This window comes from Heterocephalus glaber, unplaced genomic scaffold (genome assembly GCF_053883595.1).
Source record: "Heterocephalus glaber isolate CG9 unplaced genomic scaffold, H.glaber_assembly_v1.0 deba00001428, whole genome shotgun sequence".
Classification (NCBI taxonomy): domain Eukaryota; kingdom Metazoa; phylum Chordata; class Mammalia; order Rodentia; family Bathyergidae; genus Heterocephalus; species Heterocephalus glaber.
This window is the reverse complement of record NW_028258293.1, coordinates 25628590-25648014: the sequence shown is the minus strand read 5'-3', so window position 1 is coordinate 25648014 and position 19425 is coordinate 25628590. Positions and strand designations below refer to the sequence as shown.

At 37.8% G+C, this 19425-nt stretch overlaps 2 protein-coding genes across 2 annotated transcripts; one reads left to right on the top strand and one right to left on the bottom strand.

Annotated features, from left to right (window-relative positions):
* Positions 1–7823: 7823 nt before the first annotated feature.
* LOC101712940 (olfactory receptor 51A7-like) lies at positions 7824–8765 on the top strand. The gene has a single exon (XM_004863345.1). It carries the CDS (start codon positions 7824–7826, stop codon positions 8763–8765), a length of 942 nt encoding a protein of 313 aa, XP_004863402.1.
* A 5975-nt stretch (positions 8766–14740) lies between these two features.
* On the bottom strand, positions 14741–17365 carry Or51s1 (olfactory receptor family 51 subfamily S member 1). The gene has a single exon (XM_004863460.2). It carries the CDS (start codon positions 16089–16091, stop codon positions 15117–15119), a length of 975 nt encoding a protein of 324 aa, XP_004863517.1. The 5' UTR covers positions 16092–17365; the 3' UTR covers positions 14741–15116.
* Positions 17366–19425: the final 2060 nt, after the last annotated feature.

Sequence of the window (19425 nt, the reverse complement as noted above, 5' to 3'; positions counted from 1 at the left end):
TCATGTTCAGGTAAAAACACCCAATGATAAATATAAATGTACTGTATACCTAAAATGTACCAATTAATATATAAATAAAATAATTCTTTCAAAAAAAATTGACCTATATTTTTCACCATGCCCTAAACTAAAATAAAAATGGATCAACGATCTACATATTAAAACAAAAACACTAAATTTACTAGAAGATATAATAGGTAAAATGCCCGAAGACATTGGCATGGGCAAAGACTTTATGAACAAAACCCTGATTGCACAGGAATTATTACAAAGAACCAACAGCTAGGATCTCATCTTATCAAAAAGCTTTTTCATAGCAAGAGAAAACACCAACAGAATGAAGAGACAATCCACAGTATGGGAAAAATTTTGCCAGCTGTTCCTCAGACAAAGGACTAATATCTAGAATATATAATGAAATAAACTCAGACCTCCCAAATTTAGAGACCCAATCTAAAAAATGGGCATCTGAAATGAACAGACACTTCTCGGATAGAGAATTAGAAATGGCAAATAAATATATGAAAAAGTGTTCAACATCATTGGTCATTTGAGAGATGCAAATTAAAACAACTCTAAGATTCCATCTCACTCCAGAAAGAATAGCTATCAAAAAGAAATCAGCCAATAGCAAAAGCTGGTGCAGGTGTGGGAAAAAAGGAACACTTCTGCACTGTTGGTGGGAGTGTAGACTGGTGCAACCACTGTGGAAATCAGTGTGGAGATTCCCCCCAAAACTAAAACTAGATATTCCATTTGACCCAGCTATTTCCCTTGGTATCTTCCCAAAAGAATTTAAAGCATCATACCACAGTGATATAAGCACACCTATGTTTATAGCAGCACAGTTTGTAATAGCTAAATCTTTGTAGTAGCCTCAAGGCCCATCAATGAATGACTGTATAAAGATGGGGTTTTTTTTTATACGATGGAGTACTATTCAGCCATAAAAAAGATTAAACTTGAGACATTTCTAGGTGAGTAGATGCACCTTGAGACTATACTCTTAAGTGAAAAAATCAACACATGTGTAAATATCATATTGTTTCTCTGGTGTGAGAAGCTGAATGTGTACATAAGGACTAAAATATATAGTAGATATTGTGAAGTAGGAAGAAAATGTTCAAATGGGAATGGGAATTGAGGGGGGGAGGAAAGGAAAAAAAATGAAAGGAGAAAAGAAGGAAAAATGGAAACAAATCTTCTGTAAATAAGGAGAGGAAGAGGGCTTGAAGGGAGGGTAGGAGAATGGGAAACAAAAGAATCAATATACATGATGTACAGGCACAAATTCCGTATGGTGAATGTGATCATTATGTATATCTAAAATGTACCAATGGGCTTAATTAATTAAAAAAAACCCCTAAAAATGCTTCTACCATATAACTCAGTTTTGTAGTTCTGGGTTAGAATGTGAAATCAGTATACCAGAGAGATACTTGCATGCATATATATTTTTTTAATTCATTCATTTTATTGGTAAATTTTAGGTATATAACATGCTGACATTCATTACTGGGAATTTGTACCTTTACATAATATATCTTGGTTCTTATTTTTTCCCCCATTTCCCTGCCCTCCCTTCAACCCCTCCAACCCTCCCTATTTACAGAGACTTTGTTTCCATTTTTTCCTTTTTTCATATTTATTCCTTTCCCCTACTCCTCCCACTTCCCCTTTCCCTTTGGATCTTTTGTTCGTCTTTCACATTATCTCTAATACATGTTGATCCTTATTTACACTCTCAGTTTCTCACACCACAGAAACTATTCAGTATTTACACGTGTGTCCTATTTATTTCACTGAAGAGTATGGCCTCAATATGCATCTATTTAGTAATAAATGTCCCTAGTTTCTCATTCTTTATGGGTCAGTAGTACTCCATTTTATTAAAAAACCACATTCTTTATCCAGTCTCCAGTTGATGGTAAATTAGACTGTTTCCAAATTTTAGCTATTACAAACTGTGCCACTGTGAACATGGGTGTACATAAATTGCTGTGGTATGATCCTTTTAATTCGTTTGGGAAGATACGCAGCAGGGAAATAGCGGGGTCAAATGGGACCTCTAATCCTAGTGGACCTATTTTCAGATGCATATGAATTACCAACGTTGAATGAAGAAGACCTAAAAATTCTAAACAACCCAATATAAATCAATGAAATTGAAAATGTAATTAAAAATTTACCAACTAAGAAAAGGCCAGGTCCTGATAGCTTCACTGCTGAATGCTACAAGACATTTAGAGAGGAACTATTGCCACTACTGTTTAAACTCTTCAGTGAAATTGAAAAGGAAGCAATGCCCCCAAATTCATTTCTGGAAGCAAGCATCACCTTGATCCCCAAAGCAGAGAAAGACCCAACCGGAAAAGAGAACTATAGGCCAATCTCACTAATGAACATAGATACAAAAATCTTCAGTAAGATAATGGCAATCAGAATGCAGAAGATCATCAAGAAGATCATACACCCTGACAAAGTGGGATTCATCCCAGGGATGCAGGAATGGTTCAACATATGCAAATCAATAAATGTAATACACTATATTAATAGAGCCAAGGACAAATAACATATGATCATCTCAAGAGATGCAGAAAAAGCATTTGACAAAATCAACACTCACTCATGATAAAAACCCTACAGGAAATTGGAATAGACAGTCTTTATCTCAATCTGATAAAAGCCATCTATGAAAAACCAACAACCAATGTCATACTAAATGATCAAAAACTGAAATCCCTCACATTAAAATCAGGAAGAAGACAAGGATGTCCAGTATTACTACTCCTGTTCAATATAGTTTCAGAAACATTAGCCATGGCAATTAGACAAGGGAAAGAAATAAAAGGAATAAAAGGAAACAAAGATTTAAAATTGTCATTATTTGCAGATGACATGATATTCTACATAGAAGACCCCAAGAACTCCACCAAAAGTCTTCTAGACTTAATAACCAAATTCAGTAGAGTAGCTGGAGGTCAACATGCCCACGTTTATTGTGACACTATTCATAGTAGTTAAAATATGGAGTCATCCTGGATGCCAATCCAAATATGAATGGATAAAAGAAATGTGGTGTGCAGACACAATGGAACATACTTCAACCATAAAGAACAACACAATCCTCTAACTTGCAGCAAAATAGATCAAACTAGATGTTAGGGGAAATAAGCTAGACACAGAAAAACATAAATAACATATGCGGTAGCCAAAAATGTCAATTTGAAAGCAGAATAGTGATTCCTAGAGGCTGGGAAATGTGAAAGATGTGAGTGGATAAATCAGGCAATAAAACAAAATTACATAGGAGGATTAAGTTTTAGTGTTGCACAGCACAGTGAGATGACTCATTCACATTGATCTTCTATGTATTTAATGAATATCTGCAGGAGAGGAAATAGAGACTCCAAAGAATAAGAAATTTTTAAGAACAGAGTACTGCTTTAATGATTTAATCATTTTAATAATTTAATGCTTTGATTACTACATGCCCTACACAGGTTAAGATAGCATACTAAGCCCCATTGAGATATTAAAAATATTATACAGAAAAGAGAGATATAAATATAGTTTTGATTTGCTTCAGTCCAGTGTGAGTAGTTGCCCAGGAAATTCTAGTTGTCCCACTTAATGAGGAGTCTCAAGGGTTCTTGACAACAGGGTGAGGAAACATGCTGATTTCTTATAAAGCATCAAGTCTGTGAGCCTGCAACATCCACACTCTCTGGGCAGAAAGCAGAAAGGGCACCTCTCTCTCTGTTGAGAGCCAGGTAAGACACTAGGATCACAGAAACTAAGCCCACAAGACAGACTGTTGAGAGTTAAAGTAGAGGGAAGTGAGCAAGCCGACAAACAAGTGCTTAGAGGAAAAAGATGGTAATTCAGAGGCGGAGAGCAAAAAATTGAGAAGAGACACTCAGAGCAACTGGCTCAAACTGAAGATTGTGGGAAGTGAGATATCAGCATGAGATTTACAACAAATATTTATTTCCTGTTGAAACTGTCAAAGCCAGTTATATCAAGGAAATGGGGTTGAATTTTAGTGACTCTGTAGGGCCCTAAAAGTGACACATTATATATTTTGTTTCTGCTTCACCTATCCTTTAAATCTGGATATTTATAGATCGTATTTGTTAGTAAACAAGCTGGGTGAGTTCTTTTCATTTGGCAGCAGTTCTACATTCTTACAGGATCCTCATGTTCTGAGTTTTTTTCTGGCTGTCTTAATAGTGACTACTGTATTCATTTAGAAAGATACAGTTCAAATATATCTTGACATTTTTGATCATCATAGGGACAACTGAAAATAGGCAGATGATGGAGATTTTATAGTGCAAGATTTACATGTGACAGGACCATGGATGGCAGTGAGTTACCATGTCCCTACCTCTAGACAATGAAGAAAGACTTCAATCCTTACGATTATTATTTTACCTGACTAGAGTAACCATGCCTCCCAATATTTATCATTCTCTATGATCAAAGCTGCCTGCCATAGAACTCTATACTTAGTGTTATTGCTTAGAGTTTCTAACTCTCATACTATCAAGAAAACTCAGAACATCACCAAAAGAATAGATACATAATCTGATTTAATTCAGATACGTGGACACCATCTTCAAATATTTGGGGCTTTTGATATGAGTTGAAGTCTAGTTTTCATATTTTAAACAGTTCTAAGGGATTGTAATGTGTAGGCATGATTCATAAGAACCAATCTAGCCTATCCATTGTTTTGAGTTTTTTAAAAAGCCAGCAAGGAGAGGCTATATGTGAAATTGATAAATATGTTCTGAAGCAAATACCCAAGATCAGAACCCCAAGTATGTGGACCTCGCTTTACCAACAAAATGGGGAGAATGATGACTTCTAGGGGACATTTTCTCACTTTGTTACTTTTAATTTTGTTTACCTATATCTTTTCTAATCAACAACATTTGTTTTTAATGCAGATAGATATTTTACATAATGGCTTTAAACTTTAGGAAGTCATAAATGCATTTCCTTCATTTATTGTGATATTATCATGAGGTGTATTTTTTCCTTGAAATTTGCAATTCAAATGAAAGGTTGTATAGAACAGGAATGTTTATATATTTTCAAAAAGATTTAGACGGGTGGGAGGTGTGTCTTAGTTTTACAACCTGTGCTGAACATGCATAAGCCATGGAGTTCAATCTCCAGCACACACACACACACACACACACACACACACACACACATCTTATTTACAGTTTGATAGTTATAGTAGCTTAAAATTACATTTTGATGTAGCAAAGGATATGTTGTTCTTTTTGTTGTTTTCCATATTGTACTGTGTTTACATGTTTTAAGTATCTAGTTAATATATGTTTTATGATCCATCTGTCACTATGAAGATTTCCCCAGTGCTGTTGATTGACCATGTATTACTTAATGGGAAAATTCACATCTGTTTACTATGGAAGGTTCTATCCAGAAAAGGAATTAAGGAATAAAATGCTTTCTTATATTACTTAGTAAATTTTTACAGACTTGTATCAGCCACTTAACACAAACTTCTTATTATACCAGTATATTTTATACTTTGTGAATATAATGAAAAAATCTTCATTTTTATAAAATTTTCTCAGTGGTGAGCTTTATAAACAGGAATATCTATTGATTTTTTATATTTATCTGTCTCGTTACTTAGGTAAGTTATTTTTAGAGGTTATAGTCAATTCTTTTGGATATTCTTTTGGCAGAAAAAGCAATTAGAATGTAAATACAGACATCTGCTTTTTTAAAAACCTTTTCACTTGTATTTTAAAATTTGCTAATACCATTGAATCGCATAGTAGTTGTGATAGTGGATGTGATATTGTGTCACTCATTTCAGTAGATCACTAGTAAACATGTTTTGCCTGAATTCGTGGATGGTACACTTCATTAGGAAGAATTCTAAGTGTTAAGAATTTTATCTTCAATTATTATTCAATTTTATGAATTTTTCTCCTCTCTTAGGAAAATCATGTTTTTTCTTCTAAAATCTAATTAGCAAGTTATACCATTCATTGATTTCTTAATATTAATAATTGTTTTCACTCATAAGACAAAATTCCTTAAAAGTTTGACATCTGACTTGCTAATGAGTGATTTGTCATGTTTGTAAATGTCTCCGTAAGTAATTAGGTGTGTAACTTTCTGCTGTTTCATAGGGTCTAGGATGGGGTTTCTCAGCCTGGGCACTATAGATATCTGGGGCTGGATAATCCTTTGTTGTGAAGGGTTGGGCAAGTCTTCACTGTGAAGGGTTGTCTCAGGGTTAGAGGGTGTTTAGGGGCTTACTGACCCCTGCTGTCTAGATGTCAGTAAAGTTCCTCGCCAGTTATGATGACCCAAAATGTCTCCAGGCATTGCCAAATGACCCCTGGTGGGGGACGAAATTCATTCTCTTCTATGCTAGACAATTTCGTCAAAGGTAGAAACACATTTTTCTTTTTGCTAACATTCTTAGAATGAAGAGAATGCTGTTTTCCATGTTTTTACCAAGATAATCCTTGTTAAAAGAACTCCATATTTTTGGCTCCTTTTGGCAGTATGTGCCATTGCTGGACCAGCTGTGGACCAGCTATGCATCCACTAGATTAATAGTGGAGTCGCTGAGGCTAACAGATATCTATAAATAGATATATTCTTCCTAGTTGTTGATTTTCTCCACTGAAGAGGGTATTGTTGGTATTGTGGCTTGCTGCCTGGGTTTTGTTAGAAGAGTCCTTTATTGACAGATAGCAGTGAAGCAAGTAGAGTCATTTTTCCCAGGGGACTAGGTAATTATGAATTCTAAAAAGAATTTATTGAAGCTAAAAAAAAGTATGAGAATATAAATAAGATGTGGATTCCCACCAGGGTGCTAGAGTGGACTAGTTGCAGAAGTTGCAGGATTCAAAGTCTTTCTACTCTTGGTTTGGACTAGGTCAGGCAGGAGTTTGGCATGTGTCCCAGAGAGTCACATTAAATATCCCAAAGGAACTATTATATTTTCTAATAAAATCACTGGAATTTATAGAGATCATCTCTATGCCTTTTAGGAGGCTGGAGGTAAAATATACTTCACTAATTACACGATTTAAGGGATTAAGATACATTTGTGGAAGACTTGTGACTGAAAAAAATTAGGGGTCCATGTGTAAGATATAGGGTACTTCTTTGTATATATATATATATATTTTTTTTTTCCAGTTCCTGGAGATCGAACTCAGGACCTTGAGCTTGCCAGGCAGGCGTGGTGCCACTGAGCCAAATCTCCAGCCCAATTTCTTTATATTTTTATGATAAATGCATTAAAAATAATCTCTTCAGTTACACAAATTAAGTTGGGAGCCTGTCAAGAATAGCCTGCAATATGGGACTTTGACTATGGTCCATTTTGAAGGGCTTAGAGAAAGGGATGGAAGTCCTGTTACCATGTTTCTCTCTCCATCCCACTCCCCTGAGAAGGACAGGCTGCACTACTGTGGCTTCTCTGCTGTAGAGCCCTTAAAACGAGTGCTGCCCCAGGTGTCAGTGATGTTGGCATCAGGAATATGACCAAATGCCACATGGATCCAAATACTGGTCCAAACACCATACATTGCAGTATTTTTACTAGATTTGAAGACTAGCATAGAGTTCTTAAACAAATAGTATGAAGGAGCTGTTGAGCTCTACTCTACCTTTTTCCTTATATAGAAAAAATTATATTATTTCTGGTCAACTAATATTGAGCTCCATGAAGTTTATCTAACAACTCAGAGATACTTTTTGTCTATTTTCTGAATGTCACTTTAGACCTCATAGCAGCTACACAGAGATTTGTGATGTTTCTTCCCAATACTTCTGAGGTTGAAGTCTCCACATTTCTGTTGATTGGGATCCCAGGGCTTGAGCACATGCCTGTTTGGATCTCCATCCCTATCTGCCTCATGTACCTCATGGCCATCCTCGGCAACTGCATCATCCTCTGTGTCATCAGAATGGAGACTTCCCTTCATGAGCCCATGTACTACTTCCTCTCCATGCTGGCCCTTTCTGACCTCGGCCTGTCTTTCTCCTCCATCCCCACTATGCTGAGAATCTTCTTGTTCAACACTATGGGGATTTCCGCTGATGCATGCTTTGCCCAGGAATTCTTTATCCACGGATTCACAGACATGGAGTCTTCGGTGCTCCTGATCATGTCCTTTGATCGGTTTGTAGCCATCCGCCACCCCCTGAGATATAGCTTTATCCTTACAGGCTCCAGAGTTTTGCAAATTGGCCTAGCATTTGCTATTAAAAGCATTCTTCTAGTGCTTCCCCTTCCTTTTACATTAAAGAGACTCAGATACTGTAATAAATGCTTGTTATTACACTCCTACTGCTTCTATCAGGATGTCATGAAGCTGGCCTGCTCTGACAATAGGGTTAACTTTTACTATGGGCTGTTTGTTGCACTCTGCATGATGTCAGATAGTGAGTTCATTGCCATCTCCTATGTGTTCATACTGAAAACAGTATTGGGCATCGCATCCCGTGGGGAGCTGCTCAAAGCTCTTAACACCTATGTATCTCACATCTCTGCTGTGCTCATCTTCTATGTGCCCATCATCACCTTGGCCACCATGCATCGCTTTGCTAAGCATAAGTCTCCTTTAGCTATGATTCTGATAGCAGATGCTTTCTTGCTGTTACCGCCAGTGATGAATCCCATTGTATATTGTGTAAAAACTCGGCAGATTAGAGTAAAACTCCTGGAAAAGCTGGACCTGAAGTCTAAGTGATGGGACAAAAGTGCAAGTTCCATTTTCCCTGCAATAATTAATATCTTAGGAAGAGGACAGTGTTTCTACCAAAAAGGAAATTATTCCATTAACTTCATAGTGATTCATTTCAAATTTTGAGGAAGAAGAGGCTTATATTTCCTAGACACTCTATGGATCTTTTTGTTGCTATTTGAGTCACTGAAGACATTTATCCTCCAGCACAGGAATGAAGAGGAAAAATCCCAAGGATCTTCCAGGAAAGAGTTAAGAAATGCAGGCGTGAACTGTGACTAAGAGAACCCTGCAAGATCCTGGAAGCATTTCATATCTGGAAACATTTGCCTTCTCTCATTTAAATTCTCATTGTGATTTACATTAAACTCTTCACAACGTGTCTGCATTTGTCTGAGTATGCTCTTTGCTTTGCTAGTGAAAGTGCAGCCCATTGACCTGCTGCAGTGACATTATCTAGAGAGTTGTTCAAATGGAAGAATCTTGTATGCTGCTGCAAGCTTGTGAGTCAATCTTCACTTTAACAAGATTTCAGGAGTTTGGCATCATGTATATTAATATTCAATTAATATTTCTCTAGGCAGTGTGAAAGGGGAAACTAGAGCAACTATGTCATTTGCTTAAACTGATTTTGGATGAAGTCAGTTTTTAAGGAAGTCAGAACAAAGAAGTTCCAAGATCTTCTAATGAGTAAGGCCCAACAAGAAGTCCACAGGAGGGACTAGGACCATGCCATCTTCCTTTAGGGCAACCTTTCTTTAGGGTTCATGATTACTCCTAAACCTTAAGATATATTTCAAGACTGTGGATTTAGAAACTAGCTCACAGAGGAAAGATGAACTAGACTTCATCAGAAATTACTTGTTCTCTAAACTCTATTGCAGTAGGTCCACTCTTCCAGGGAGAAGACAGAGACAAAGACTCAACAGCATGTCCTTGGCTCTTAGCTCTGACATTTAAAAGCTGTGTGGTTTCAAAAACTACTTTGTGTGTATTATACATTATTGTGTATTTCATATGCACTTTGAAAATAACATAAACATTCTTTAGGCATCATAGGTATTAATTAAGTTAAATTGTTTATAAATATGCCTTCATCTCCCACTTCCCCAAGGGAAAGGAATAGATATGAGAAAAGGAAGAAATGGAAACAAATTTTTTGTAAATAGGGAAGATTGGAGGGGTTGATGGGAGGGCAGGGAAATGAGGAGAAAATAAGAACCAAGATACATCATGTAGAGGTACAAATTCCCAATGATGAATGTCATCATATTGCATACCTAAAATGTACCAACAAACTTAATGAAAAAAATTCTCTTCATGTAACTTTGTTTGAGCCATGTATTATTTAGATAATTTCATATAAAATCATATTTATATAATGTATTACCTTAACAATGGAAAGATATGACTATGCTAGTCTTGTATTTTCACAGGGAAACATCTAGTAGGAATCTACTGGGAGTTGACTGACCTATTAGTCAACACAGTACCCAATACAAAGTTGTTCCTTTTGTTTATTACTTGTCTGGCTCCTCCTGGAATTTGAACTTACAATCCCTGTCTCTGTCTCTGGTTCTCTCTCTCTCTCTCTCTCTCTCTCTCTCTCTCTCTCTCTCTCTCTCTCTCTCTCTCACACACACACACACACACACACACACACACACATTTAAAATTGTGCTTGCTAGTCTGGATGGCTTTGTTGAGCCTTCAGACCAATCCAGAGACTGGATTTTATAAAGCATTTTCCTGATCTGCAGTTTCATCCAACTGCTATGTATCACTGTTAAATTTTGTTTACAATAGCAAATTCCTTGTTAATATGTCCATCCCCTTGTGTGCTACTAAAAAGAACATTTTTTCCAAATGTATCAGTAGATTGATATGGATTGATTTTTCAGAGGCAGCATGATGTCCTTCTCAGGCTAGAGGTAGTGATGCCAAGCACTGTATGCTTGATGTTTTTGACAGAATTGGTGTAGATTTGGCCAGTAGCCAGGAAAGAGTAGGAACCAGAAGCAAGTAGCTGAAGTTTTGCTGTGAAAGTGTTCTTTCTTCCATGATTTAGCAGAGGGGCAGCCAGAGGCAATAGGCTTTAGCTCACTATCCCTGATTTATAAAAGTCCGTTCCAAAGCACTTTCAACCAGCCCCAAGTTGCAGTTTTCTGGTTACAAAATGAGATAGTAAGAGCTTTTAATTCAAATTGGATAAAATATATTTAAATCTATCTTCACTATTAATTCTAAATAACCATTTATTGAATATCTGCTATTTATACACTATGTCATGGGGACCTGGTTGGTGCCATCTTCAATACACCTGTGGTACAGAGGACAGAAGGAGTAGTAGGGTGAGAATTAAAGTTGACGAACCCAAAGTGCACGTCATTCTTCCTCCGATGCTTACATGGAAACCTGGAGGTGAGGCTCGGAGGGAGGAGAAGGGGAGATGTTGGGAAAGGGGGTTTTCTCAGAGCTCAACAGTGGTGCTTCTGGACTGAGCTGTACCTCTGACTAACATCTTTAAAAGAACGGAGGCATTGAAGTGCTGTCTCGGTAGTACTTTCATATATTTGGGGAATCCTTAAATCCTCAGGCTTAGTATTTTTGTTTCTGAATGGAGAAACTGACTCATCTAATTGCCTTAGCAAGAGAAACCTTGAAGGGAAGCTTGGGACAGTATGAGGAACACATCCCAGTATATAATTGCTCTTGTTTTGGTGCTATGTGGATTCAGTTTGCTTCTTTTCATTTAAAATGCATTTTTTAATAATCAACCAGAGAATAACCATGTTTCAATATCTAAAATTTTATTAATTCATTAAAAAGTAATATTGGTTCATAAGTGAATGATGAAAAAGATTTGGTATGATTCAGCAGGTAAGTCTATTAAAAATTTAATAAAACTGTAATGCAAATTAACTATTCAAATATTATAAAGTTTACTCAAAACTCTAGCAGCAAACCATAATTTTAAAAAGTCAAATAAAAATGCAGTTTCTATTAAAAGTAGAAACAAAATTCGAATATTTATTTTTATTCTTATCTTTTATAGTTGTTCTGGAAGTGTTAGTGAATTAAACAAAAAAGAAAATTACATAATTTGAATATTGGGAAAATTAGCAATCATTTATTTTTAGTTACTTATGCTACATGCAAATAAAATACAAAAATTAAAAAATGCAAAAAATTTCTCTAATGTACATAATAATTAAGTAATGCATATTAATGATAGATGACAAATATTTTATTTGCAACAGCAACAAAAGTCATACATTTATAAAATACATAGAAGTAAATTTAGCTTAAGCAAAGAGTTTTGTTGAAGAATATAAAAACACTATTGTTAAAAGAAACACATCATCTATTCTTGGTTGTGAAACATTATTAATGGCTATTTTTTTCCACATATTCTATAAATACAATGCCTATTAGTAATCCAAAGATTTTATTTGTTTCATTAAGATGGACTGGGATTGCTCTATACCACATTTTTAACTGAATCACACTATGAAGCTATTAAAAAGATTAGTGATATGTCATAAAGGATTTATAAAGCAAAGTCTATACATATACACAGATATATGTGTGCATATGTGTAAATATAAATATACACATATACTTAAAAGATGATGTACGTAGTACTTTATTTCAGTGAAAACAAAAGAATGAATTTCACAGATGATTCAGTACATATTCATGATTAATGCAATTTTATTACTGCTGAATAATATAATTTTGGACTTTAACAGAGAAAGACTCAACAATAAAAACTATTGCAAAAATTTTAGACAAAATTATTATTCATTTATTTTGAGGCAGGGTCTTGCAGTGTAGTTCAGGCTGGGCTTGAACTCACTATGTAGCCTAGGCTAGTCTCAAACTCATGGTGATCCTCCTGCTTCAGCCTCCTGAGTACTGAGATTATAGGCATGCACCACCACACTCAGCTTAATTTAAGACAAAATTTAAAGAGATTATATGTAGAACATAGAGATCAAAAATATTGGTGATGATGATGATAATGATTTGGCAGTACTGGAGATTGAACTGGGGCCTTATGTATGCTAGGTAAGTGCTCTACTACTGATCTACATACCCAGCCCGAGCATACCGTTTTAGAAGCAACATATAAAACTATAAAGTAAAATAAAAATGAATTTAATTATGTAATACTATCTATACTTGCTTGAGAGTTGGTTGCTACACAAGGCCAAACACAAATCTTAGAATAGGAATTGGCTAAAACTAAGATTTCTTGCAAATATATATTTAAACCATAAACAGCCCAATAGAAAAATGGATGAAGTTTATTTGAATAAATTCCTCATGGAAGAAAAATCAAAATAATAATAGACATGTGTAAAATATTCTCTTTCATTATTAGAGAAATAAAAAATAAAATAGAATGAGATGATTCTTATTAACAAAATTGATGAAAGATTTAAAACACCAAGTCAATTGGGGGAGGCATGTAAAATAAAAGACATATTTTTCTCATGTGCAAAAATATAAATTGATATGGTCTTTTGTGAAGGGGCAAATATTAGAATTTTGAATAATGTGTAGGAGTAATGATATGAAGATTATTCTTAAAAAATAATGGCATCAGGGGCCGGGTATTTAGCTCAGTGGTTCTGCTGCCTGACCTGCAAGTGCAAGGACCTGAGTTGGATCCCCAGTACCAAAAATAAAAAAATAAAAAAACAACATCAGTATAAATGGGAAACTGTTGAAGAGTATTTAAGATGACATTAGTTGGAATGGTTTGAAAATGAAGACCTTTCTAATATTTATTACTAGTAAAGAGTCGAATAAACTATAATCTATCCAATCAAATATTATGTAGCAATTTGAGTGAATTAAATTAATATCAATTGACTTGGAAGGAAATTTTTAACCACAAGAAAAACAAGGTGCAGAAAAATATGCAGAATGTCATCAAGTAGAAGAGTGCAGTTGCTTGGAACTGTCACATTTGATGTAATGCTCACTGGGCATTAGGTGGGCAGAGATTCCCTTAACTGAGGCTGCTTGGACTTGGTGTGTCTGCTTGGGGATCCAGGCAGCAGGGCCTGGGCCCGGGCTGTGGATTTTGCTCAGGCCTGGACCATATGTCTCATTCTGGACCAGGCTGAAGAAGCAGAAGCTGCTATGGAAAACCAAGTGCGGCACAAGAAGTCAAACTGCACAGAAAGATAGCATTGAAATCCCTTCTCTTATCAGATCCATTAGCACCCAGAACAGGTCTTGAGGGCTTTATTGAAAAGAACAAATTATACGTGCATGCTCAAAATCATGGTGAAGGCAAGTCCAATGTGCCAACTCTGATCTTTAGGTGAGTGTGGAAGTATAATCAGGAAGTAAAGATTAACAGTGGTAGTCCTGTGTACCATGGGTTGAGTGTGGATAATGTAATGTAAGGTGATGTTTGTTTATTTCATTTTTCTGAATCATGTGAAATTTTAACAGAAAATATGTATATATTAAAAAATTCAACTAACATTTTAAAACTGAAGGAATTGAGATGTGTCATGTACATGTACCAACCCCACACAAGGAATGTAAACATTAGGTACACCAAACAAGTACAAAAAAAAAGAAGGTGATCAAGACACGGGAGGAGGGGAGAGAGAAGGGAGAGAGAATAAAGAAAGGAATTAAGATGTATTATGTACATGTATCAACTTCCCACAAAGAATGTAAATATTACATGCTGCACACATGTACTAGTAAACTAAACTAAAAAACAGAGTAAAGCATAAAAAAAATCATCTATGTTACTTCTTCCTTTTCCTGGATGATGAGTTAAAGGACCTATATCTTGGTCTTAAGACCATAAATGAGAGGTTAACGCATTTTCTTCTTTCATTTCACCCCTAAGGATCAATCTGAATACTACTTCTTACAAAGGTGCAACACATGGGAATAGTACTCCATCCAGCTGGGCAGAACACTACAGTTTTCTTTTTCTTCTGCCATGGAGGTGTTTAACTCCTCCACTTCCCTCAGTTATTAAGTTGCAGATATCACCAAGGAATTAACCTCAACTAAACAACAGCCACACACTTGGATGGCTGTGACAAAATCTGCAGTCTGGTGCTTTCTATGCCATTGACATGTAGTGCAATAGTGTGTGTGTTTATGGTGTGTGTGTGTGTGTGTGTGTGTCAGGGGGTACTTCAATTCTCTGGGACTCTTTTCTTAATGTACACATACACATTCTAGGAACCAGTATATACATTCAAGTATAGGCACTGATTTACCTGAATGACTATTTCATGTGTTATAAGCTGAAGTCTCAGTTGTAGAAGCCCTTGTATCAGGAGCCCTCTGCATCACGTGTGGAGAAACATCCTACTCACCGAGCACAGCCACCCTCCTGTGCCGCAGCCTCTTGAGTATTTTCTCTCTAATATCCTTCATCTTGACACTGTAGAGGACAGGGTTCATCAGTGGGGGGAGCAGGAAGTGGACATAGGAGAGAAGAGTGTGTGCAGGCTGCGGGAGTGGCAGCTTGAGCTGGTTTACAAAGGCCAAGAGAATCATAGGGATGTAGAAGAGGAGCACAGCAGAGAGGTGAGCAGCGCAGGTCTGAGCAGCCTTCCAGCGATCCTCACTGGACACCACACTGTGCAGCACTCTGCCAATTAGGCCATAGGAGAAGAAAATAAGCAGGGGATCTAATGCCATAGCTGACAGGACCACCACGAGGCTGTAGAGTGCAGCCCAAGCTCCTGGGCAAGCCAGACGGGCCATATCTGGATGCAGGCAATAAGAATGAGTCAGGATCTGTGGGCGGCAGTATCGCATGTGGGCCAGGAGAAAGGGCAGGGGCAGGTGGACACCCAGGCATCGGAAAGCAATGGCCAAACCGATCTTGCTAATGGCACCATTGGTGAGGATTGTTGGGTAGTGGAGTGGGCGGCAGATAGCCAGTGCCCGATCGAAGGCCATGGCCAGCAAGACAGAGGACTCCATGACAGAAAAGACATGGACAAAGAACATCTGCAGGAGGCAGGCTGAGGCAGGGATAGCATGAACATTAGCAAGGGCCAGGCCCAGCAAGGTGGGCATTAGAGCTGTGGTCAAACCAACATCCGACATACTGAGCAAGAAGAGGAAGAAATGCATTGGGCGATGTAGCGTGGGCTCCAGGGCGATGATCCAAAGGATAGTGCCATTCCCCAGGGCAGAGAGGAGATAGACAGCGATGAGAGGTCCTGTCCACCAGGATGGCACAGCTGATAGGCCTGGCATGCCCACCAGCAGGAAGGTGGGAGCCATTGCGGTACTGCTGTTGGGAGCTGCCTGGGTGAGGAGTGTGAACATAGTTCCACATTACAATTTGAACTCTGGAACCTGAAAATTAATTCAAGATGTTTACTGAATCATGTGACATTTATTTGAAAATTTCTACAATAGTCTGATTCTCTCCTCTCCTGCTCCATACATACATACTCACACATGTTCCTCCCTACAAACACACCCTTCTAAAGGCCTATGCCATGTACATCCCTTGGCTTGGAGCTTTTCATGTGGCTCTCAGAGCTCTCTTTCTCTCCCAGAACTGTTTTTCCATAGTCCTTTAATTCTGCCTCTCTCTGTAGCTTTTTCTTACTTTAACTCTCTCCCATATCTGACAAACACTGCAGGAGAGGTCTACACTCCCAAATTCACTTTTTATTTATTCTCCTCTCAACCCCATGCAAGCTTCTGTGCTGCCTTAGCACAGTCACATTTGGTCCACTTTACTTCTTCTCTTTAAAGGGCCTGGAACTTTGTTTCTAAATCATTTCCTAAGCATTTTTTTTTCTCAGTGATCTGCGGATGTCTGCACTGGCATTTCTTTTTTTTATTCATTAAGTTTTTTGGTACATTTTAGGTATACAATACAGTTACATTAATCATTGGGATCTTGTACCTTTACATGATGCATCTTGGTTCTTAGTTTTTCCCCCTTCCCCTGCCCTCCCTTCACTCCCTCCATCCTTCCCTATTTACAAAGACTTTGTTTCCATTTTTTCATTTTCTCATATTTATTCCTTTCCCTTCATTCCTTTCCCCTACTCCCCCTACTTCCCCTTCCCCTTCGGACCTTTTCTTCCTATTTCACATTATCTATTATACATTTTGATCTTTATTTACACTTTCAGTTTCTCGCACCAGAGAAATTATTCTACACTGGCATTTTTGACAGATCGTTTCTTGGCCCTTTTTCTTTTCCCTCAGTGGTCTCATCTGCTGTCACAACAACAACTAAAGTCTATAAAGTGACAAATTAAAAATGCATCCCCATACCATTCTATGTTTATTTCACCTTGGAATTCTCTATTTGAATTTCCCATATATCATAAATTTAAATAATTTGAAACAGGTTTTAGCATATGCATTTTAAAACATCTCCTACTTCCCTCAGTTGGAAGACAATTGAGGGGAAATTATAACGATACAAAGAAAATAAAAGAAAGACATTTTGTTTACCCAGGCCAGTTGCTGGCATTAACACCGACTGATTTCTAAAAACAAAAGCATTAGAAGTAGCCTAACTTCTCATATGATATCCAAATATTTTTCTAATTTCAGTAAAAAGGACTAACTACACACTGAAGTCATTCCCCCAGCTAAATGCTGTTACCGGGAGGGGAGGTTACAATCCTCCCAGGGGCAAGCCACTGGCCTGCAGCAGCTGGGGTATAAAAGGCTGTTCTGTCTGAAAGGAAGTGCAAGCAGATGGTAAGAGGAACTAACAGAAGACGTGAAGAGTGCTGAAATTAGTAAATATGTGGATAAACACAAAAGGCTCTATAAGTTTGTTTTGAAAAATGTCTTTAAATTTACTCAAAATGCCTCATATGAACAAATGATTATAACATTGCATTGTTGAGTCAATTTTATACACACACACACACACACACACACACACACACAGATGGTTCTCAACTATTGATGGGATTCATTCCAATAATCCCATTGTAACTTGTGAATATTGTAAGTAAAGACTGAATTTAATTCCCTTAGTGTTTCAAATGAATTTCTGCTTATAGTTAACAACACTGAACTGTATACTTAAAAAGTTGTTCAGAATATATATATATATATATATATATATATATATAGAGAGAGAGAGAGAGAGAGAGAGAGAGAGAGAGAGAGAGATGATCTGTCACCTGAAACCTAAGTATTTAAGGAAGCTAAATATGAAGCACATGAGAGATCGGGAAGAGAAGGTTCTGCTGCGCTCCAAAGGAAAGCTCCATTCTGCAGAAGGTCCTGGGATGCTGGTGGATTCAGCCTTTCGCCTCACCCACTGCCCCTTTTCCTCCAGCTGTGTCCACTGGCTACAGTACCTCACCCACCCTGTACTAGGGTGAGAACTGTGTCCCTCCGCTCTTCAAACCAGGTCTGGCTTCCTATGAGGTTCTGCCGGCAAGATCCAGGGTCCAGTGCAGCTTGAGTAAGCTCTGGGGACCAGGGGAGAAAGTCTCCTGTCAGCCTCTCAGGAAGGTGCCATACACTCGACTCAGGACCTGCCAAGGCCCCCCCTCCTCCTGCTGTGTGGCTGCTGAACCCCGGATGTGGCCCACTCTAGCTTCCTATCTAGGGCCTGAGTCACACTCTGAAACCAGCCTGCCTACCTAGCCCAGGAACTCTGCTCCCTCCCTCTGGGCTGCTCCAGAGCTGTGATCAGTCATCCCTCAGATCTGAACAGGTCTCCCAGGATGCCCAGTTTGCTCCAGGCTCCAATATTCTCAGATTAGACCAGCTAAGAATCGTGCCTGGATCCGCCCTGACCTTCCATCCTGTGGACACTGTGGGGATCCCTACACATCACATGACCCAGCCAAGGAACCAATCTGATCTCAGCTTCCTGTGCTCAGATTGTCACTCCTTTTCTCCCTGCTGCTGCTGGCTGCTAATCCCTGGGTTTTGCCCCCTGTGGCTGGTCCAAGAACTGCACTATCATTGCAGGTTACCCACTGCCAACCCTTTAGTGCTCCAGGTCTTCCTGTACTCCTTGCCTCTCCTGCCACTTAAAACTAGGCATCCTTTCTCCCTTCCCTCTCTCTCCACCCTCTGTGGTCTAGGTTGCTCATGAATTCATGACTTCAAGTGATGCTTCCACCTCCATCTCCTAAGCAGCTAATATATATACAGATGTTTGCCACACAGATTTGAAGGCCACATCTTTGTCATGAAAATTCCTCAGATCTCAGCTTTCTAGAACTACTGTGATTCCTCAGATACGTCACTGATTTTTACTTTCAGATACTTTATTTTATTAATGTAATTTCCTTTTCTCTGTCTGTATCATCAAGTTCCAACTCAGACATTGCTCCCCTATTCTTCAAATCCCCCTCTGAATACTTTTGTTCAATCACACATCCGGGAAGGTTTATTTAATCCCAACTACCACTCTAGGGGATAGGATGCGATGTTGCCTCTGCTGGTCTCCATTATTTATTTCTTCCTTTGTCTTCTTATTCAGTTGGCTGCCCTTTTCTCAGGAGAAGGTTTATTTATTCATTGTCATGAATACAGCTTCTAGTGTATATCAAATCTCAAAGTGTTTTACACACATTTTATGCTTCTACTTAGTACTTTTGTAATTCTTTTTCTGTAAATTTTTCCTGGATGGGTCAGATCTTTTTTTCTGAAATTTCCA